Here is a 22337-nt window from a genome sequence, read left to right as displayed (position 1 = left end):
TTTGCCTAATTAATTACCAAATTAGAATCGAAGTTTGTATCTACACTATCTTCTTTTTCTTCAGCACAATTTCGCCATGCAATTCGTCTCATTTTTCCATAGTAGGTGGTCTGTTAGGGTGTGTTTTTGTTTGTCCAAATTTTTTAAATTATATATTATTTGGAATTTATATTTTTTTAAAAATATTTCATTAAATATTATTTTAATATTAAATTTGAACCAAAATTTTTCAAATTAAATCAAAAGAAACACACCATAGTTTCTAAGTTCCTTTTAAGTTTCCCTTGCTCGCATCTCTAAGGAGGGGCTGGAATGGGCTCCAAGTTTTATTTATTTTTTTTAGTGTAAAAAATTATATATATTTTTAATATAATTATGTTTATTTTTCTTTTCAAAATATTAATTTTTTTTTTTTTTTTCGTTTGTTACTACTGTGGCAATGAGAATAAAAGAAATACAGTGTTAAATTGATATAAATTTCGGCATTCGAAAGCTGGTTTGGCTCATACGTACCTCCATTGTATATGACAGATTCCTCTTCTCTCCCATATAAACTAAACTTTGTATAAGTTCATTGTTCATCTTCACCAAATCGATTTTGCCTCTCTTTGGTTGGGAAATCTTCACGGACCGAACATGCTATATTTTATACATTTTTACTCAAATACAAAGAGGTATTATATAATTTATCCAAATATTAATTGTAGATATAAAAATTTGTTTAAAATAATATACAAAATAAAATATTTGAAGAATATTTTTTAAAAATATTTAATATTAAGTAAAATAATTTAAAAATTAGGTAATATGATGCAGAGATAAATATATATTTTATTTTTTTATTTGGATGATGTGAGAGAATAAAATATAGACTAGAGATTAAGTATAATTAATTATTTTCTATTATTGCAATATGCTTGGGACAAACTAAAAAATAAATATTGCAGGGCGTTTGAAAATAGCAAAATGAATTGAAATAATAGTAACAATTGTATTTTTTTGCATTAAAACTATATAAATAGGTTCCATAATTTGGAAATGGCCTAATAGTTCAATTTTGGTTTTAGATTCAGTTCAATTGAATTTGGAATCGATCTAATTTCCCTGGTTAATTCATTTTTATTTTTGTTTACGAAATTTGTTTCCGGCAATCCCATCTACCCCAGATATAAATTCACAAAAACAACAAAACACAATAATCATAATAAAAAATAAAAATAAATAAATAAAAAAGTACGTATAACAGCATGCATAGGATAGCAAAATTAAATATTGCTAAATAAAATAAAATAAATGCAAGAGCCATAGATAGACGAACATACCTGGAGTCCAAAACGCCGATGATCAAATCAATCAATAATAAGATCGAAAGAAAGCAAGAAGACCCTCCATATACCATAAAATAATAACAAAACCTCTTCTCCTTCATTCTTGATGAATATCCACCAGCTTCAACCCCCAGCTCACATCCTCGCAGTGCCTAACATACGGCACAAGCCCCCGCATATCCGCCCCCCGTCCCGTTCTGCAGTCGTAGTACGGCGGAGCATGGAAGCACGGCTCCATCGACTCCGCCCTACTACAAACCACCTCAGGAACCGTTCCGTTCTCCGCCTTCGTCAGTATCCACGGCCTCACCCCGCCCACCCCCTGCGCCACGTACCCGAACGTCGACCAAGAACTCGTCACCAATTTATCCATCATCCCAAGTAGATACATCTCCGCCCACGCCTTTCTGTCGTGCCAGTGCTTCCCTGTTTGTTGGAACCCCTCGTGGCTCGGTTGGTACACCCCGACGACCTCCCCGCTCTCCGTCGCATGCTCCCAATACATATTTCTCACCTCCTCGTAGTACGCCGCAATCAACGACGTCACCAGCACAGCTACCGTCTTTCCCTTCCCGGGAACATCGACGCCGTCCCGCTCGCTGATTTTCGGTAATATATTCTCCTTCGCAACACACGACAGTATCTGATCCAATACGTGTTTTAACGGGCCTTGTCGCGGATCGAAGACCCGCACCTGGATGCCGACTTTTACGTCGGCCTTAGATAAATAAGCTCGATAGTATCGAGTAATAAGTCCCCAAACGGAATTCGTCGGGTGGAGTAAATACCGGCCTAAGAGATGGAAGATTGATTCTTTATTGGGGAAAAGACCATGTAGCTCGTGCTCGAAACCCGGGGTCAAGAAAAGGAACGGCGCAAAATAGTTATCGCTTTTCACGATCAACCACGGGATCTTCACCAGATGATCTTGATTGCAGAAGAAGAGTTTATCCCGATCGCCATAATCGTGGGCTAAATGGACGTAAACATACTGTTCCATCGCCAAACGGGTCTTGTCACTGCCCAGCATATTCCCGTAACTTACATTCGAGTTCTTGTCGAAACGACCGAACTGGCTTGTCAACGGGAAATCCTCCGGAAGTAGCCAGGAAGTATCGGGGAATGGCTCGCAGAAAAGATCGGAAATTCCGGCGCGGCGATCGACGAGGAGGACTCGATCGGTGAGAAGTGCGTAGAGGAATGTCGAAGTTAGAGTTAATATCCGGTTACCTAAACCGCCCATGGATATCCAGACGACGTAGTTGCACTCAGGGGTGCTCGGGTGTCGGCCGAGCTTTAGATTTTCCAGTGTCTTGTTGTATGAATATGTGTACGGTCCGCATTTCTTATGTAGAGCCTCGTAGCTTCGTAGCCGTGATATGAGGCGTGGAGAAGCCTTTTTCGACAAGCCTCGGTTATACAAGGCCGATTCGAACCGACTACGGCAAGATTTTTTATCGAATCCCGTCGCGAGGAGGTCACCTAATGGGTTTTCCTTGATTTTCCGAGCAAGATCCTCGTCGGGTAGTTTGTCTGCCACAAGACACAATGAAATTTAGAAGGTAAATTAATCGACAAGAGAAGTTGCTCTGCTAATGTGTTCGGAAATAAATTCACAGTTGTAAAGATATGTGTCCTAACTTTTACTTAAATTACAAACATACCATTACACGTATAATTACTTTATATACGACAAAAATGTAAAAAGTTCTTTCACAATTTCACTAACCAATAAAATACTATTATTTCTTAATTTAGTACAAAACTCCAAAGGATACTTTTAGTCGGGACGGAGGGAGTATTAAAGTAAAAGTGTCGAGACTACAATTGAAAATTGTTTCTTTATATATGTAACATTACGTTTATTACTACAAAACTTAGACAAAAGTGCAACAAACTAATCGATTCTTGCTAAATGGAGATACGACGAACTTATGACATTGTCACAATATTACAAAGCGACGTGCAATTAAACAAATGACCAGTAAACCTCTCTAATTACGTTTTTAATGCATAAAGTAAGAACAAAAAGTAAAATGCGAAGAATAATAAAACATGTGATATAGCTACAACAATATTTATCATTGCACACACAAAGTTACTGTAACATATTCACATATCAGAACTCGGAACATAAACTATTGTGTTGATTATGACATGACTATTAGATTACTTTATCGATGTTTAGATTAGAATCTGTTAACAAACTACCTATAAGAATGGCTGATCTAACTACTTTTGTTGAATCTAAACAAGTACTAGTCAAGAATAAACAATTGTAAAGGTCAAGGCCCTGTTTTTTAAGTGTAAAACCTCACAAAGTTCATAAATCAAGACAATCGATCTTCGACTCATCCAAGTATATAAAACAAAGTTTCTATTATTTAAAAGCACAGCCATGTCAGGACCCCATCACTACAAAAGAGGGCAAATATGGAAATTAAAAAACAATAGTGAAAAGATTACCAAGAAAGCAGGTCCTCAACATTTTATAATACGACATAGTTTATCGACGATATAAAAATAATCACAGATTTCTTAGGTATTCTCATCCTCTTCTGATTGACAATTCTAACATTTTATATCTGATTGACAATTCCTTGCAAACTTACCTTAAGTATTTTTCAAAATATATTAGGGACTAAAAAGACCCGAAATATATCGACTATACAGTGAAATTTTGCTACATTATTGATTCACAATATCCACGATTTTATCGGAAGCTATGCATTCTTTTAACAACATCTAGACAGAAACTTCCTATTATCAGATAAAGATTTGTGTTCTTCCCTAACTCTAGTGGCGTCGATATTCATTTCTTTGGCAAATTCTAGTGGCAACACAAACTGAATTTCACTAACAGTGAGGCAAAAACTTCTTATACATCACCAGATTTTCAATAGCTCCAGACACCATATATAAGCTCTAAGGCTTGAGATTCACCATGTTTGATCATTTTAGGAGAGAAAAGTCATATATCAAAGAATTAAGATAAAGAGGAATATAATTCACCATGTTCAATCATGCCAAAGAAATGAAAGATCAACATTTTTATACGACTCGGTCCTCCCAATTTAAGGTTTAGTTTCAGAAGTTTCAACCATGTTCCCCAAGGTAAATAATCACAGAAAAATTCACTTTGTAATTATTGCAACAAAATTCCATAAAGTTCATTATCCAGTGGTCCTTTTCATTTCGTATCTAGAATCGGTAACGTTGAGCACTTTACGATCGATTGGACCACAAATCCGTAACATAATGACAGCAATTCCGTCCCCAACCACCCTCTTCAGTCCATTTTCCAATTAATTCTTCAAATTTTGGGCACACAAATACAGATCTCTCAACCTACTGAGCATTACTGCACAAGCAGTGTTCAATCAATCTACCGCAGTGAAAATAAATAAATAAATAACCACAAGCAACAACAAATTTCCTTCATCGCAACTCGAATAACGAAACAGTTACCTTCGTCGGAATGTCCGTCGGCTCCAATGAACAAACAAGCAAAATTCAAATGAAGACGCAGTTACCTTTCTGCAGGTCGAAATCGAGATTCCTTGCCTCAGAAACCTTCCAAAAAGCATCCGCGGGAGGGTCCCTCACCACCACGGACAGGGAGAACACCAGAGAAACAGCCATCACCGAAATCGCGAACACTCCCATCAGATTCAACAGATTCGCGCCGCATTTCAACTCCGGAATCTTCGAACGGACGGCGGCGTCGTCTTCCCGCTCGGTAATCGGCGACGCACTCGAAGCTTCTGCTGCTGCCGCCTTGCCAAACCTCTTCAATCTCAGCACCATATCTCGCAGCAAAAGCAAAACATTCGACGAAATCTGAGGGAAGTAGGGATGCATTTACCAAAGCATTGGTGCAGCGCCGCCGTGCGACCGTCGGCGGCGAGTGCTCCGGAGGATCTGAGGCAGAAGAATCGAGAGTTTGGAGAGAATTAAGGTGGTGGTGGTTTGCGTGTTTTTCTTTGGGGTTTCTATTTCAGTTAAATATAATATATATATATATATGTATATGTTGTGTTTACACATACAATAATATCGGTACGATTTTACAGTGATTATGTCGGTGAAATTTGGAATGTATTTTAATTATAAAATTATCTGTACAATAAATATATGTTTGTGACAAATAAATAAATAAAAATTTTTAAAAAATAACAAAGTTTTAAAATCATAAAAAATTAATAATTGATATAAAATTTTAACAAATCTTATAAAGGAAAATATATTTTATATAATATTTTTGAAATATAAATAGTTACAAATTTTAAAATTATTAATTATGTAAAAAAAAAAAAGCCAAATATACAAAATTTTAAGAATTATATAATTAATAAATAATTAAAAAATATATTACTAAAATTATAATACAAATAATTATAAATTATTATTAATATTTTTGATAAAAAAATAAATTAAAAATTATATAAAAAATAGTATATAAAACAGAATATATACAACGAAACCAACATAAACATAATACAAATGACATATTGGATAGTATTTCCTCTGTTTCGGTTCAAATGAGTTTTTTTTTTTTTTTTTTTTAAGTTTTGTAATAAATTAAGAAAATATTTTATTAATTAGTTGAAATGCGTAAAAAATTTTAATATTTTTTTACGTAAAAAATAATTGCATTTATAATAATATATTTGTAATATAAGTAGATGTTACGAGTATTTTGATATTAATGTATGATTAAAAAAAATAGATACTTTATCTTGAAATGAGACCGAGAGAATATTATTTTTTTTAATTTACATTGCGCGTATATAATATATATATATAAAGGGTATGTTTGTTTAGTGATTTAATTTCCAAAAAAAAATTATGTTAAGTATAGAAATGGTCTGTTTATATAAAAATAATATTTTATATTAAATATTGATTGTTTATATAAGATAATATATATATATTGAGAATTATATCGAAAAAAAAAAAATTAGATAAACAATGTGGTTCTTTATGCCTCGGACCCCAAATTTTTTCTATTATTTAGATGGTGTTTTTTCGAAAAAAAAATTACGAAACTTCACAACATATATTATTTTAATATCAAATTCAAATAAAAAATTTTCAAACTCCATAAAAAAGAAACACACTAGTTTTCAAATTTTAATTTCCCTTTGGTTAGAGTAAAATAAACTTTTGAATATAATTGGAGTCAAATACAAATGTTATTTTTTCAACTAAAATATAAAAGTATTTTATTAATACATAGAAATTTTATTTACTGAATTAGAAATTAATATTTTGAATGTATAAAATAAAATAAATACATCGATAACACATAAAAGTGCATAATACGACATGAAAAATGTATAGAAGATGACAATATTTTTCATCAAGTACACAAAATTTACATCTTCTACATAAATTCAACCATTAATTTTTCACTAAATTGTAAAAACACCATTTAAAAAAAATAAAAATAAAAATTCAAATTCCGTCCCACCTCCGGCAGCAATGTGATCGCCGGCAGCCGGAACATCATCGCCGGGAATTCCCGCTACTTTCAAAATGTTAGAAATTTTGAAAAAATAATGAAATTGTCTTATTGATCATCAAAAGTCTATATATAAGCAATACAAAACAGACTCAGATATAAGTAAAATAATCTATATATAAGACTAAAACTAAATATAAATATGCTAAACTAAAACTGAATATTTAAAATATTTCTAACATATTTCGACACGAAAGAATCAAAATCGGACAAGCCGTTTGAATTTAGCGTACCCTACAATGAATGCGAACACGATTAAACACATAACGCCGGCCAATAGAACGACCCACTTGAAAACGTATCCGTGGCCGTCGTTCCATGGGTACGGAATGCTCATACCGAAAATAGCCGTTACTAAAGAATATAAGTCGAGGCACATAGTTCCGGTGCTGAGAAATAGCTCGACCTGAATTAGCCTATTTCGACGGTTATCGAGCTGGATATTTATATAATCTTCAGTGTTGTCAATGTAATTATGAAGCGTCGTTAATCTATCGAACGTGCCGTCAATTTGCGTAAAGTAGGCCTCGAGTATCATTTCAAGTTCCTCGACATCATTCTCATCCCCGCGACGGCGAGCTAATTTTCTCGATAAATAAAAGTTCAACATGTCATCGTCGTCGCCCAATAGTTGTTCGAGTTCATCTCTAACCTTTTGTACCCGAGCCGTTAGTCTAGTCAACCGAGTCTTCAACTTCCGTACACGGTCCAAATTACGGCCGCAAATTTTTGACGTAAACATATGTACAGCCGGATAAACAGTAGACTCCAATTCTAATGCGCGCGCAGAAAGATAGCTACAAATGGCTTCCAGTGCTACCTCGAGTGCTCGGAACTCAAATGGCGAATCATCTTCTGCGCCATTTTCAAAATCACACTTATTTCGCTTTCTTCGAAGATTCTCCAAAATGGGAACAATGTTATCGTCCGATGGATCATGAATCAATAACTCGTCCGATGTGATGATCGCCTTGATATGCTCTAAATTGAGAACGATGGCTCTTTCGCAGCCAAGGATTGTCGAGGGATAGGACAAGAGAGGGTCGAGAATACGAAGATCGCGAGCGTGGATTTGTACACGTTGCATGATGGCGTACTTATCCGCGTCGAAAATACTTTCTTGGCCCGATGAATCGATCGAAATCCAATACCTCAAGCCCGAACCCGATTTCTTCGACTCTCCGACAACATTCGGAGTGTCCATCGACACTATGTAATGATCTTTCTCTGATATCATATTGTATTTTTTTTTTTAAGAGAAATTTAGAAGCTGTATTTTTTTTAGTGATGAAATTGGAGACCTATAAATAGGCGTCACTGTCGAAAAAAATGAAACAACTTTACGCGCGAAATAAATTATTAAGGAGTGCAAATAAATGTAACAAAATGAAAACCGCATTGTAAATATTTACAGGGAAGAGGAAATTTAAAAACTTATAAAATAAAAAATTCAAAATAAAGAGAGCCGACATATGACATGGGCACATTTAAGTGGCCCCCACACTTTTAATTAATTGGCGCGCCACATCCGCACAGCATTTATTAGTCCTTTCTTTCATCTAATATGGGTGTATAGTCGTAGATACGAGAGGTAAAATATAATTAATAACTAATTAAGAAGTGTATAAGTAAAAATAATTATTATTTAATAAAAATAATTATATATTAAAATTAAGATAAGTAAATAATTTAATTAAAATTAAGAAAATTATCAAATTTAAAATTTAAAATGCGATTAAAGTGCATAATTATATTTCCAAAAATAGAAATGACAAGTTATGTAGGACGGACGAAAATAGAAAATAAGGACAAATTATGTGGGACGGAGGGAGCACAAGTTTGTTTGTATACTGATTTGGATTTTGAGTTGGGATTTGAATAATAAATATTTTGAATTTGAATAGTTGTATTATATGATATAAATAGGTATTGAAGTGATGTTTTAAATGTAAAATTAATTTTTAGTATAATATAAAAAATAAAAAATAAATATTTAATTAATATTTTGAAAAATAAATTAAATCTCCCCAACAAACACACCCTACAATTAAATGTATATATCCCGGTGCGTTTCTTGGGGTTGTTAGTCTTGCATTTCTCTACTTTTTTTTTTTTTTTTTTTTTATTGGATAAATTATAGAGTGTGTGAGTTTTATTTTTGTTTTTGTTGTGCGTTTTAGAGAAAATTGGTTGGAGTTTATATTAAAATAATATTTTATTAGAGAAAACAGTAGTATGTATTTTTTTATTCCACTTGAATTTGTATTATTTTTATTTAAAAATAATAATTATATATTAATATCAAAGTTTTTTTAATTTTTATTTAAATTAAAAATATTACATTATACATAATTAAAGGATAAAAATATCAAAAAAATTGTATATTTTTATTAACTAATAAAATATTATTATTTTTATATAAAATTCTAAAAAATAATTTAGAATAGAGAGAGTATTTCTTTTGAAAAATACTAAAATATAAATACAATAGTAAAATTTAAAAAAGAATTGTAAAAAAAACACACTCGGCTTTGTTCGTCCAAGTCGAATTGCAATTCCCAAAAACTGAAAAATATAATATACCTTAAAAAAAAGGGAAAAATAAATAAATACTCATTAAAAAAAATTTAAAAAATATTTAATTTAAAATAATATAATATTTTATATTTTTAACACAATTTTTAATAAGATGTATAAAAAATACATCCAAAGATGTTAAGTGAACATCCCGTTCAAGCATATCCAAACACTCATAACCTTTTTTTTTACATGTGATAAGTCTTTGTTAATTAATGTTTATTGACCCGATTTTTTTAAAAATATTGGATTTATTTATTTAGTATTTTGGTTTGAATTTTTGTATTTATTTGTAGAATTTTGATTTTTAATTTTTAATAGTAAAATTTTGAACTAAAATAATTATGACTTATGATGTAACATGAATATATATTGATGCGATATTTTAAATATAAAATTAAATTTTAATACTATAATATAATAAATAAAAAAATAATATTTGATTTAATATTTAAAAGAAAAATCAAATAATAAAATAAGATGAAAAATTGTACAAGTAAACACAGCCCTGTATACGAGTGTTTGGATATATGCATGAGCGGAATCTCATAAAAATGTTTCTTTTTTATTTCGTTTAAAAAAAAATTGATTTGAGTTTGATATTAAAATAATATTTGATGGAACGTCACGTGAATAAAATTATATATTTAAATAGTATAATACTATTCTCTATCCGCTTTAAAGGTCATTGTATTTTATATTTGTATATATTTTTTTTTATAGATGTTATTCTATTACTATTTTTTTATAATAGTAATGAAAAAATTTTTGTAATTTTTTTTTATATTATATTTGAATATAATAATTAATATTTGATATCAGAGGCGGACGGACCAGGATGGGGATGAGTAAAATTTAAAAGAAATTTTGTTAAAGAAACACACCGAGTTTCTAAGATAAAAATCAATCATTTTTGCCAAAACCTCACGTAAAGACATTCATGGATCGCGCCTAAATTCGCACACAGATCCCTCCCTGCATTTCCTCTACTCCTCGGACAAAGATCGATCGATCGATCGATCCAAAGACTGCATAATTTCGGGTTTGATTCGACGCGCAAGAAGACAATCACCACCATCATCATCATCACCTGGGAGCAGTCAACAATGGCCAACCGTTGCAGATAGATAACCCATCCCCCCGATTCGCGCCACGTGTCCTCCATATATGCCCGCCTCACATCCTCCACCATACCCATATCCTTCCCTTTTCTTGCCAATTCGCCCAATTCTCTGAAGAACAACGAGCCATAATCCAACCAGCGGGACACAGTGCTTCTCGAAATTGTAGATATGGCGTCGGTAGCTGCCTCGCTGGGTTCGTCTACTCTGCTTCAGTCAATCGACGGGGGATTCAGACCGCGAAAGCTTCATCCATCACTTCCTAGTTCGGTTTCTTCCTCGAGGTATGAAATTCTTCGTTCTTGTAATTATGGCCGGAGCCTTATCCAAATCGGGCTGTTCTTATGCTTGTAATTCGAAATTGGGTGTGCTGGTTCGATTGCTCTACAATTTTCGACTTTTCTGGACGGTAATGGTAGTGATCGGTCGGAGAATTGGTGTAATTTAGGTCTTTTGGCGAAAATTAGGGTTAAATTTTAGGTATTCATTGCTGCACTGCTTGTGCCTTCCACCTGTTTGTAATTATGCCTGACTGAAGTTCGAAGAATTTGTGGAGTATTTTCTTCACGCGTCTTTGTCTTTAGAATTCGAATAATTTGCTTAGGGATTTGAAATGATATCATTGCAAATTATATACTTTGGGTATGAAATTTCAGTGAACCATGACTTAGGAGAGATGATATCCATTCTTGTTTGAAGCTTATGAACATGGATATTCAAATTTGGGATTTGCTAAAGGTCTCGAAGGTGGGATGAGACCCTTTCCCGAAACTTTGTGCTGTCATGTGTCATCTCCTCCTATCGAATGTTGCTGAGTTTACATATATACTGACACTTGATATCGAAAATTAGATAGCCATAGGGATTAAGATATATATATATATATATATGTTATTGTTAATATACAAAATTCGGCCTCTAGAGGGAACAAATTCCATTTAATCTCCTACCGAATTGTGCGCTTCCATTTTTTGCGGTTCATATTTTTGTCCACTCCACCACAGCTAGTTGCAAACGGTCAAATTCATCTTTTCAGTAATCCCACAAAACTCAGGAGGGAAGTTTCCAGAAACTGATTCTAATTGCCTGAAAGTTGCCTATAAAAGCCCAATGACTCTGCAAATCAATGGAATCTTCGATCAACAACAAATTTCTCGGAGAATTATTTAGAGATCACTACTTTACGTTTTTGTATTTCTATTTCCTTGTATTTACTACCATAACTTAGAATATCCACTCAAAAATCAAGTTCGAGTTTCGGCCTGAATTTCACTTTTTATTGTTAAAATTTCGCTTTTAAAATTTATAATTATACATGTGGCAACATATGATTTGGTTTTTCATGCGAAAGGATAGACAAAGGCTTTGGACAAAGGTTCTCATGCTGTAGAAAGGGAGTTTTGAAATTTGGAAATGATTTGCTTGGGGATTCTGATTTCTAAGTATGAACGAAAGAAACACTGACTTAGATAGTCATTCAACTTCAGGAGTTTTTTAGTTAGTAATGTATGCGTTCGACAGGTTTGATAAAAGGAACTCTGGAGTTATTAATCACTGCCCTGATTTTGGGTTTGGAAAGTTGTCTTTGCTATTCGGTCCTGTTTCTTTTGGTATGCAATCAATGCCATTTAAAGCCCGTGGTTCTTGACTTGTTTCTTTTATTGCCTTTTGTCTAAGCTTTTGCGCTGGGAAGTGCTTTTAATTTTGTGATTTGCGCTCTTGAAACATTTTAGCTAGCTTGTTGAATGTGACAGGTTTGTCTTATGTTTGAAACAGGAGAAGATCACAAGTTGTAGTGAAGGCATCTGCCCGGGTTGATAAGTTCTCGAAAAGTGACATTATTGTCTCTCCGTCTATTCTTTCAGCAAATTTTGCTAAATTAGGGGAGCAGGTAACATTTCATTATGTTAACTTTGCTTTTGGAATCACTTTTTCAATCTTACCGGCTGAAACTATTTCATCTGTTTGTGGTCTGAAATAAAATATGCATCAGCATTTTTTGATTAATTATTTATACGGTAACTTTTGCAGTGGAGATAATTGGTTTACATGGTTACTTTCCTTCTGTTTTATTTTATGCGACTAGGTGAAAGCTGTGGAGTTAGCTGGTTGTGATTGGATTCATGTTGATGTGATGGATGGTCGCTTTGTTCCAAATATTACAATTGGGCCGCTTGTAGTTGGTGCACTACGCCCTGTTACGGATCTGCCATTGGATGTGCATTTGGTACTGTGATTTTTTTGAAAATTTTTGTTTATGTATAAGTATGCGCAATAACTTGCGTCTTGATTGTTATATTTAACACTGTTAAAGCATGGCAGATGATTGTGGAGCCTGAGCAGCGAATTCCTGACTTCATAAAAGCTGGAGCCGACATAGTTAGTGTTCACTGCGAACAATCTTCAACCATCCATTTACATCGAACGGTGAATCAAGTAAGATTATGAAATGGCAATGCCGTACAGAAACAGATTGTCTGCGTTTTGTTTAACTAGTTTGTATATGTCAGGCTCGATTCTTCATCTGAATTTTAAATCAAGAATCTCAATTACCTTTCTCTGATCATGTCTGAAAACTAGTTAATTGTGTACAGGGCAAGAGTTGTTTCGACTCTCAGCTGCATTGTTGCTTCTCTTGAATCTTTCTGTGTCTATCTCTTTCTCTCTCTTTACACTTATGTCTGTGGGATTTATATGTCATATAAGAGTTTTCTAAATTTCTTTGTAAAGAAGATTGGATATCAAGAGTATTCGAATATTTTTATCCTGCCAACTCATATAACAAGTGTTTCTAATGCCAAAACTATTCTTCAAACGATCTTCTTTCTTGTCTGTAATTTATTTCTTCGAATTCTGTGGTCAGTGGTGGGAATTTAGCTTCTGTATTGGCTTTTATTCACTAAAATGTAATAAGTTTTCACGACTTGTATTTTGCAGAGTGAATCGAAAGGGTATTATTTATATTTTAGTCTAAGCATTTTATCTATATTTGCATGCTCTTTCAATGTCGTCTTTTTCAGGTTAAGAGCCTTGGTGCTAAAGCTGGAGTTGTCCTTAACCCTGCTACTTCACTGTCGGAGATTGAGTATGTTCTTGATGGTAAGATTAACATCTTTCATAATTCAAGCATTGCTTTCATCCATTTTCGGTTGAAAATTTTCATGATGATTAGTGATTTTTTCCTAAACAAGCATGTAACCATGGATGAATTCATTTCGGAGAACCAGTTATATTATCTATTTATTTTCATCTTTAACAGCTAGGTTGCCATTCTAATGCATATATTTACATCAAGAAAATTAGCGAGGAGGGACAATTTAATTTCATTTCTGAGATAATACTAAGCAGTCTATTCTTTCTGAATACGTTTTTGGTGATACATGATCCTGTTATAATTTATTTGTAAATCTGAGAAAATGAGTAATCTGAAATCAGTGATGATTTCAACCTTTTTCTCTTGTTTGATGAGCAGTGGTTGATCTGGTGCTAATTATGTCCGTGAACCCCGGTTTCGGTGGGCAAAGTTTCATCGAGAGTCAAGTAAAGAAAATATCTGAGTTGAGAAGAATGTGTGCCGAGAAGGTAGTGTGTGTACGCCTGCACACACACACATGAAAATATGTATATATATATTTCTGATTTACTCGCTTCCTGGAAAATTCTTAAAAATTTCTCTTTCTTCAATTGGCTTTACAGGGAGTGAACCCATGGATTGAAGTAGATGGTGGAGTCGGTCCTGACAATGCTTATAAGGTCACAACTCGAACCTTCTTTATCTTTTCTTATAACTATGTTTTCTACTTTATTTTCTTCCACTCATTCGCTTATTTCGGTATCCTGTTTATCATGCATGTACCGAAAGGATGGTAATAGTTGAGAATTTTTTTTTTTGTTAGGTAATTGAAGCCGGAGCCAATGCAATAGTTGCTGGTTCTGCTGTTTTCGGCGCACCTGATTATGCAAAAGGCAAGGATAAAAACGATCTATATAGAATTTTTCTATATGCATATTACTAATTAGCGATGAATTGATCAAGTCTTAAGCTTGAGTTTACTTACCTCTGTTTACAGCTATCAAAGGAATCAAAACAAGCAAAAGGCCTGTTGCTGTTGGAGTTTAATTCCTGGGATAAATGTTTGATTCGAAATCTTTGACTTAGAGGTAAAAGCTACGCTACTTTCAATATAATTTTTTAATTGTTCCTTGATTATGTAACGCAATCTTATCAACTATAGCTTGTAATGGAGTTACTATTGTAGAATTATATATGTGTGTATATATTTAGCTGTGGATAGTATTTATCGACACTGTGCTTAGTTTCATATATTACTTCCATATACAAAATATGTTCTTTATTAATAGGCATATGTTGTTCTCAATAGATTTAAAGTCACACAACAAAGTTGCTGTTCTTGTGTTTTAACTATTGATTGTAGCTATGCAATATGTTGAATATATATGCATATACATATATATGAGATGTTGATTAAAGGCATAAAAATTGTTGCATACTATTAGCGTACTCATGTATTTTCTTCAATTATATATATATTTGCTGGAATGTAATACTGAATTCTCAGTTTTATTCATGAGAAATAGGACATATTTATATAAGGATACAAATTGTCTAGATAGGTCCAAAATTCGAAAAATCTCCCAAATAAGGCTAATTCTATAGTTATAATATATTGTTGTTGGGACCTGTTATGGTGCTAATTGGGGCAATTCAACACCATGTTGATAGTATATATTGCGTATATTATTAGTATGTATAGTCTATGGTTATCTGAGCTTAGGGTGTTATGTGTTGAGATCACTGATAGTATGTATTGTGTAAACTATTTTATATACCGTCTTGTAAAGTGTTGTCAATTATATTTGAGGTGTTGTTAGCACTACATTGAATATATTGATTCAACATACTAACACTAGCCATTGTCAGTAGATATTTAATATATTCTTTTCATAATATACCATATAGTATACCATCATTCTGTCTGCAGAAGTTATAGTAGTATTTATTTTTTGCATGTTGATTTTTAAATAGGTAATATCAAAACGTAAATTAATGTAAAAGAGCAAAAATTCTTCTATAATGACATTTGTATAAAAAAATTATACAAATATAAAAATATTTTTAATATTAAGTACAATGACGCAAAATGTAAATATAACTCTTGTAGGCAGACGGTAGTATTTGTTTATGTTCAGTGCATCTAAAATACATTATATGAAATGCTAAATTTAGTTGACACCATGTCCACTCGGCACTCCTATATAATGTTGAACCGTAAAAATTTGTCCTATTAAATGGATTCTTTACATTTCTTGAAATGACTTGTACTAAAATTTTCGCCCTTTTCACGGTGCAGATGGAAGGCGAAGACCAATTCGTGTGATTTTGTTGTGAGTATACGGTTTACTGAATCGATTAAATTTCTCAGAACGGCGAGGAGCGTCGGCAAGATGAGGTCGATCTTAGAACAGTGTTATTGAAAGAAGTATCTATAGCAGGATCTTATTTTTATTATGTTCCATCCTCCTGGAAAACATATATACATGTTCCAGCAGGTACATATATTTTAACACTCTTATCTTGTTTGTGTACAAAAGAATGTAAATCTTGACATTCATATGAAGTCCAGAGGATTTGGATTTCATAGTTAGTTAGTTCTAAATTAAATGGATTTGAATTATCTGTTATTTATTGGATTTCTTTGGTTTTGATTTACAATTTGTCTGTTCTTTTTATTTCGATCCTATCATTGCTGGTGCATTAGAACATATTATTATTGAATTTCATTATGCTTAATGAATATCCGAGTGTGCGAAAATGTTCGTTTGTTCTTTTATTATATTTTATTAAATTTTTATTATTTATTTAACCTGGATGGTGCTCTTCATGTCTATATCACTGGTGCAAAATAGATTATATTCAAGGAAATAATACTCTCTCCATCGTCCCATTAGAAGATTGTTATTTTTCAAGGTTACCATTTCTGATTTAGTAATTGTATTATGTATTTTTGTCTTTTTTCACTACAATTCATTATAATATAGATATTTATGATGTTATATGCTATATTGTTAATTAAATTATTTTATATTTATAAATAAATTTTGAATTAATAAATTTTATAAAAATAAAAAAATGTCAAATTGTTATATGACACAGAAATGGAAGCATTGTGAGAACGGCAACAATATTAATTTTTGTTCTATTTTAAATAAAAAAAATTAAAGATAATTTTGCTAAACTTTTTTTTTTTTTTTTTTTTTTTTTTTTTTTGGTGTAGAAATCTGGCGTACAAATCAGAAAGCAGATAGTATGAATTCGAAATTCTTACCCTATTTGCTGCAGAAAGGCTTTCACTGTGTTCCACTCCTGAAGCCGATTTGGGGATTAGGGTTTCTTCAATCGGGGGAAAAGTTAGTTAATCGCTTCCGGCTATGGAATTCACCCACTAATCTCCACAAACAAAGATTCTCCCACGTCAATTTCATCATCCAACTCATTGATTTTCTCCAATTTTGGGATATCCGATGAATCAAGTGAAGAATATGCTTCCCCTATTCCCACAAAATTGGTTTTAATGGCGTCTCACGTTTCCGCCTGCCGTGTTCCTAATTTGCACGTATTCCTTCTCCCCTCGCCTCTATAAAACCTTAATTCTTACACAGCAAGTTACCCTTTCCCCACTTGTTTCTATATATACACATATATTTAGGAGCAATCGAAGTTGGATTGATTCTCGATTTCTCCGGGGAGTTTAATGGCGGTGACGAGCGACGATCGATCGGAGATAGTGTTTTTTGACGTGGAGACGACGGTACCGAACCGGCCGGGGCAGGGTCACACCATTCTGGAATTCGGAGCCATTTTAGTCTGCCCTAGGAAGCTAGTGGAGCTCCGGAGCTACTCCACGTTGGTGAAACCGGCAGACCTTTCGCGCATCACGTCGCTCTCCGTTCGCTGCAATGGCATTACAAGGGAAGCTGTGGTGGCCGCCCCAGCCTTTGAGGATGTTGCTGATGTCGTCTATGATCTTCTCCATGGTAATTTTGATTTTTGTTCATAGCATAGTCAGTTTCTGCAGATATTGGTTTTGGATGATTGTGTTGATTGGCAAACAATTTGTTGGCTTTTATTCAGCTTCAACTGCTTGTTAGTTCTTTGTAGATTGTGAAGGTTGTATGATTGCATTCTATTGTCGAAATCCTAAGTTTGTTTCGAAAAGAGACTAATTTAAGCATGCATTTTCTTGATTTTTTTGGGATGTTAGAGATTTGAATTTTTAGACCAAAAATGATATGGCCTGTTTGTCATTTCAAATTGTTCTTGGAAGTTCGGTTTCATTGTTTATGAGATGTTGATTGGTTAATGTTTGAGTTACAATGTAATATATTTGACTAAATCAAATTAAAATGTGTGTTGAAGTGTTTACGAAAACTATAGTTCAATAAATTATATGAATGTTATTTTATAGAAATTGTATATAATAGAAATAAAAATTATTAAAAATAATTTTTGATAATTAACTTAAATAGGAGTGTGTTAGTTTAGTGTTTATATTTCTAAGTGTTTTTGTCATGAAGTATAGAGAATTGTAAAAGTATTCTAAAGAATGATGTCTTGTTTGTTTTCTCTGACTTTTATTGTTACATATATATTGTATTTTTTTTGGGTAATATTTTTTGAAGAACACTGAGCTTTGAATGCTATATAGTACAATAAATATTTTATTTTTTCATGATAGAGGCAGGAATAATAGATTATAAGTGGATTCCACCTTGAAAAGTTTTGGGAAATGCTTGAAATGAAAATTGTTGGGAGCATAGTGCGAACAACCAAACATGCTCATGACATGTTGGATGTGACGATTTGCAGAGTTCAAGTGTCGAAAATGATTTTTTTGGGTGGGAAGAAACTTTTACGTTAGCGAACAAGAGGGTGCTGTAAACACAAAGCATTTGGTCATTCATTATTGTGTTGTGGAAGGATGAGTTGTACATAGAGTTTGGTGCACATTTTTTGTGTTTTAGCTTCTGATTTGTTTTGTTGCTTATATATGAGAGCCACCGGAAATAAGAAATTTAAATTTATATCTAAGTAACATACTATCAACTACTTAGGGAAGACAATATTCGATGTGGTCTGACAAACATGAAAGAAGTCGGAGTATAGGTGCAATAATTTTTCAAAATATTGAAGAATTCGTACTTTGGCTTTGGAATTTGAAGGCTGCAATATGATTTTTCATCTTTGTAATGTTTATGTGAAATATTCTTCTCCAGTGTGATTTAAAGATCACTTTTCATAGTCTAACATGTGTTGGTATTAATAAGTTTTGTTTGCTTGTATACACTTCATGTTTATGGGTTACGACTCTCATATTCGCTATTCATGCTTAGTATGCTCCGTGTACAGGAAGAATATGGGCTGGCCATAATATTCTACGATTCGATTGTGCTCGGGTAAAAGAGGCATTTGCTGAAATTAATAGATCCCCTCCTGAGCCTAGAGGGACACTTGATTCGCTGGCTATATTAACACAGAAGTTTGGAAGGAGAGCTGGCGATATGAAGGTATCCATATCTGCACATTTTTTTAATTCGATTGAGCCTTTTGATATAAGAATCAATAACATTTTATCCATTTTCCCAACTTTAATTCCAATTTACATCCATATATTAGAATGTTTTGGATTCTTTAGATAATCAACCACTTTATATATGCCTAATATTGTAAATGAAAATTGAGCATTCATGTTATATATATATATATTATATCATATAATCACGATGTTGAGATTCTTTCCAGATGGCAAGTCTTGCAACGTATTTTGGGCTTGGTCGGCAAACACATAGGTCAGTGTGTGACATAGCATTTTAGGCAATACATTGGTTGTGTTCTTCTAGTCTTTAGAAAATTTTGAGGTTTTTGTTGCTAGTTATTAGATTGTGAGAATATTATTAAAATATTTGTTTTGTTGTTTTTTAAATGTTTTATGAGAGAAAATAGTTTATTTTCATTAGAAATAGTATGTAGTGTTTTTGAAAGTGAACAAACCCTTTATTTTCTAATTTATCAACAGTCACTCATGGAGTTGGTTTCTTATGCGTACCACTTCCATTAGCTACATTTAAAATACTGTTGCATGAGACTTTACATTTTTTCCGTATTTCGTATCTTCTCTTAATTAAGTTTATGGGTTTCGTTTTTGAGGGATTCCGAGGGATTTCATTGGTAGAATCCGTTGATTTGAGAATATCAGCCCACTGTAGAATATGTTTGTGCCAGTGTTCGATAACAATCGTAGGTGTCTAAAAATAACCTGTATATAATTCGAGGTGATGATGCCCATTTGTTTGTCTATTGGCCTTTTGAAACTCAATGTGATCGACATTTTTATGTTACTTCCCAGGAGCTTGGACGATGTCCGAATGAATCTCGAAGTCCTCAAGTACTGCGCAACTGTTCTATTTTTGGTAAATTCGAATTTTATCCCCTTCAGCTTTTGCATTAAAACTCTTCTTTTAACTTTTCTGAAGTAATTTAGAACCAATTCGACATGATTTCGCCACTATTTTCCGCATTTCATGCTGCCTGTGATGCGACACTCCCTCATCATAGTACTTATAATTCGAGGAATATGTAATGTAAAAATGAGAATAAGACAATAATTGTTAAACTCGACATACTAATGCGAATGTTGTGATTTTGATCATATATTGCGTGTAACTACTTCCCCGAAATCTTCCTCTAATATGACTCGGCGCTTTCTTTCTTATTACACTAATCGTCAATCCAGCTACTAATGTCGATTCTTGGCTGTGCTGACAGGAATCGAGTCTCCCGGAGATTTTTACAGAGAACAGTTGGGTTTCTCCCAACACTACCACAAGAAGTCGAGCTAACGGAAAAGGCCCCGTCAGGCCGGCACCGCCGATCGAATCAAGCATTCAGATCGAACAATCTCCATCATCTCCCCCAACACATCCAATACTATCGCTTATGACTCCAGCGTCGCCTGTCGACGAATCCAATTACGCGAACCAGGACCCGTTCACTGGTATCGGAACTCTTGCCGATGGACTGGAGAGCGGATCTCTCTCCGAGGACAGTATGGAAGAAGAGAAAACGGAAACGACGCCTACAGAATCATCGACAACGCTCAGCAACAGGGAATCGTACGGCTATCATGACTTCTTGGACCCCGACAGTGTGTCGGAATCTTTAGTATCAGTTAAGCTCGTCGACTTCTTCCGCGGGACTAAGAAAATACAGGTACTGTACCAGAATTTCCCGCTGCAGCTTCAGTGTACGCACCTGAAGATTCGGTTTGGGGTCAGCGGAAAGTTTTTTAACCGCGATGGACGACCACGGCTGAACTTTGTGGTCGATGCACCCCCGAGCCTCGCCAAGATTTTGGATTTAATCGACAGCCTTGCCCAGAAACTCTCTGTTGAATCGGGTAGCAGTTCTGAATGGCATCCTGTGGTAACCAGAAAACCGGGCTTCTACAATACTCCGACTGTTCGATTGCAGTAAGTTCCTCTCGGCTTTTTACCGTATGTTTTCATATTTATGTTGGCACTATTCGATATATTTATATATATATTTCTAAAATATATCGCATCTAATATCTGTTTTTTCAAAAAATATATATATTACATCAAAATTTTATTTTTAAACATCACATCCAATGTCTATTTACATCACATTAGGTACTTACTATAGGCTGTGGTTAGATGTTTTAGAAGTGTTTTGGAGTTTTGGATAATTTTGGCTACGTAAAAAAAATAAATCTTTGATGTGATGTAAATAATCGTTTCAAAATATGTTTGGATGTGATGTTTTGTATTGAAAATAAGTTTCTGATGTAATATTTTAAATGAAAATGAAGCATTTGATGTTATTTTCTAAAAATGCTTATAGATGAATAGCTGCCAAGAGTTATTTGTAAACATACGCAGAGAGCTTTACTTTTTACGTAATTTTTTACTATTTTCAAAAATTCAAAATATTTTCAAAATATATCACAGGTTATTCTCATTGTTAGTATTTTGATATCTATGCTCGCTTTCGTCCCAAACATTTTCGCGCTCCAATTTACAATAAACAGGCAATAATTTTATGATTTTTTTTTTTCTCCCTGTAAATTTACAGCTTACCAACAGCAGCAGATGGAGAAATTACCCGATTGGGGACAGAAATTTACCAGAAGGATAATTCGAGGGTTGTTTTCAGCACATTTGACATAGTCGAGCTAGAGTCTCTGTTCTCTCCAGGCGACTCTCTGGATGCGTATTTCTCGTTGGATGCTTACGATTATCAGCAAAACGCAGGTATCCGGCTCGTGACTAAAAAACTCGTAGTCGATTCGAGCTAGGTTGCGATAGAAAGAAGAAATAGAATGAAATGATGTTGATGAACTAGTTACTACTAACTCTTGTCTTATGGTTTTAGGACAACAAACTTGTGTTGAAATTGTCTTTTCTGTGTATAGATAACAGCAGTAGTTGTAGTAACTTCACATTTGAATGTTTCTTACATAAATTCAAATTTATTTGTTTCGACAATATGGATAGAGCTGTTATTCGAGCTGAGAAAAACGCCATGGTTCTAAAAAGTTATATAGTTCCCGCAAGTATAAAAGAAATAAATATTTTTGTAAAAGTTACTAGTATTTTAGATTTTATATGATTTGTAACTTTTTATTTAAATTTTAATTCAAGTAATATTTTAATACTCACCTTCTAATCGTCCCCCGGGAGAATACGTAC

General features: G+C 33.4%; 4 protein-coding genes across 4 annotated transcripts; 2 read left to right on the top strand and 2 right to left on the bottom strand.

The window, feature by feature from the left end:
- Window positions 1-1270: 1270 nt before the first annotated feature.
- Window positions 1271-5310, bottom strand: LOC127241119 (galactoside 2-alpha-L-fucosyltransferase-like). The gene is made up of 2 exons (XM_051260024.1): window positions 4862-5310; window positions 1271-2861 (listed from the first exon to the last, which is right to left on the bottom strand). Exons 1-2 carry the CDS (start codon window positions 5187-5189, stop codon window positions 1426-1428), a joined length of 1764 nt encoding a protein of 587 aa, XP_051115981.1. The 5' UTR covers window positions 5190-5310; the 3' UTR covers window positions 1271-1425.
- Window positions 5311-7051: 1741 nt separating this feature from the next.
- LOC127241075 (magnesium transporter MRS2-I-like) lies at window positions 7052-8062 on the bottom strand. The gene has a single exon (XM_051259963.1). The coding sequence runs from the start codon at window positions 8054-8056 to the stop codon at window positions 7052-7054; it is 1005 nt and encodes a 334-aa protein (XP_051115920.1). The 5' UTR covers window positions 8057-8062.
- A 2359-nt stretch (window positions 8063-10421) lies between these two features.
- LOC127240871 (ribulose-phosphate 3-epimerase, chloroplastic) lies at window positions 10422-16253 on the top strand. The gene is made up of 10 exons (XM_051259724.1): window positions 10422-10834; window positions 12327-12441; window positions 12637-12777; window positions 12873-12986; window positions 13571-13649; window positions 14023-14132; window positions 14247-14303; window positions 14447-14516; window positions 14621-14711; window positions 15923-16253. Exons 1-9 carry the CDS (start codon window positions 10722-10724, stop codon window positions 14668-14670), a joined length of 849 nt encoding a protein of 282 aa, XP_051115681.1. The 5' UTR covers window positions 10422-10721; the 3' UTR covers window positions 14671-14711; window positions 15923-16253.
- A 593-nt stretch (window positions 16254-16846) lies between these two features.
- On the top strand, window positions 16847-22133 carry LOC127240870 (protein NEN1). The gene is made up of 7 exons (XM_051259723.1): window positions 16847-17185; window positions 17279-17606; window positions 18979-19136; window positions 19372-19418; window positions 19976-20039; window positions 20395-21098; window positions 21721-22133. The coding sequence occupies exons 2-7, from the start codon at window positions 17324-17326 to the stop codon at window positions 21941-21943; spliced, it is 1479 nt and encodes a 492-aa protein (XP_051115680.1). The 5' UTR covers window positions 16847-17185; window positions 17279-17323; the 3' UTR covers window positions 21944-22133.
- The last annotated feature ends 204 nt before the right edge of the window (window positions 22134-22337 follow it).

Source organism: Andrographis paniculata, unplaced genomic scaffold, assembly GCF_009805555.1.
Source record: "Andrographis paniculata isolate CXL003 unplaced genomic scaffold, ASM980555v1 Contig80END, whole genome shotgun sequence".
Classification (NCBI taxonomy): domain Eukaryota; kingdom Viridiplantae; phylum Streptophyta; class Magnoliopsida; order Lamiales; family Acanthaceae; genus Andrographis; species Andrographis paniculata.
The sequence above is the reverse complement of the archived record's forward strand: the minus strand, read 5'-3'. Positions and strand labels throughout refer to the sequence as shown.

Coding starts and splice junctions, on each gene's coding strand:
- LOC127241119 (XM_051260024.1), bottom strand. CDS start 5,189: ATGCATCCCTACTTCCCTCAGATTTCGTCGAATGTTTTGCTTTTGCTG. Junction 2,862..4,861: donor CGATTTCGACCTGCAGAAAG/GTAACTGCGTCT, acceptor GTCTTGTGGCAG/ACAAACTACCCGACGAGGAT.
- LOC127241075 (XM_051259963.1), bottom strand. CDS start 8,056: ATGGACACTCCGAATGTTGTCGGAGAGTCGAAGAAATCGGGTTCGGGC.
- LOC127240871 (XM_051259724.1), top strand. CDS start 10,722: ATGGCGTCGGTAGCTGCCTCGCTGGGTTCGTCTACTCTGCTTCAGTCA. Junction 12,442..12,636: donor TTGCTAAATTAGGGGAGCAG/GTAACATTTCAT, acceptor TTATGCGACTAG/GTGAAAGCTGTGGAGTTAGC. Junction 14,517..14,620: donor CGCACCTGATTATGCAAAAG/GCAAGGATAAAA, acceptor CTCTGTTTACAG/CTATCAAAGGAATCAAAACA.
- LOC127240870 (XM_051259723.1), top strand. CDS start 17,324: ATGGCGGTGACGAGCGACGATCGATCGGAGATAGTGTTTTTTGACGTG. Junction 19,419..19,975: donor CTTGGTCGGCAAACACATAG/GTCAGTGTGTGA, acceptor GTTACTTCCCAG/GAGCTTGGACGATGTCCGAA. Junction 21,099..21,720: donor ACTCCGACTGTTCGATTGCA/GTAAGTTCCTCT, acceptor GTAAATTTACAG/CTTACCAACAGCAGCAGATG.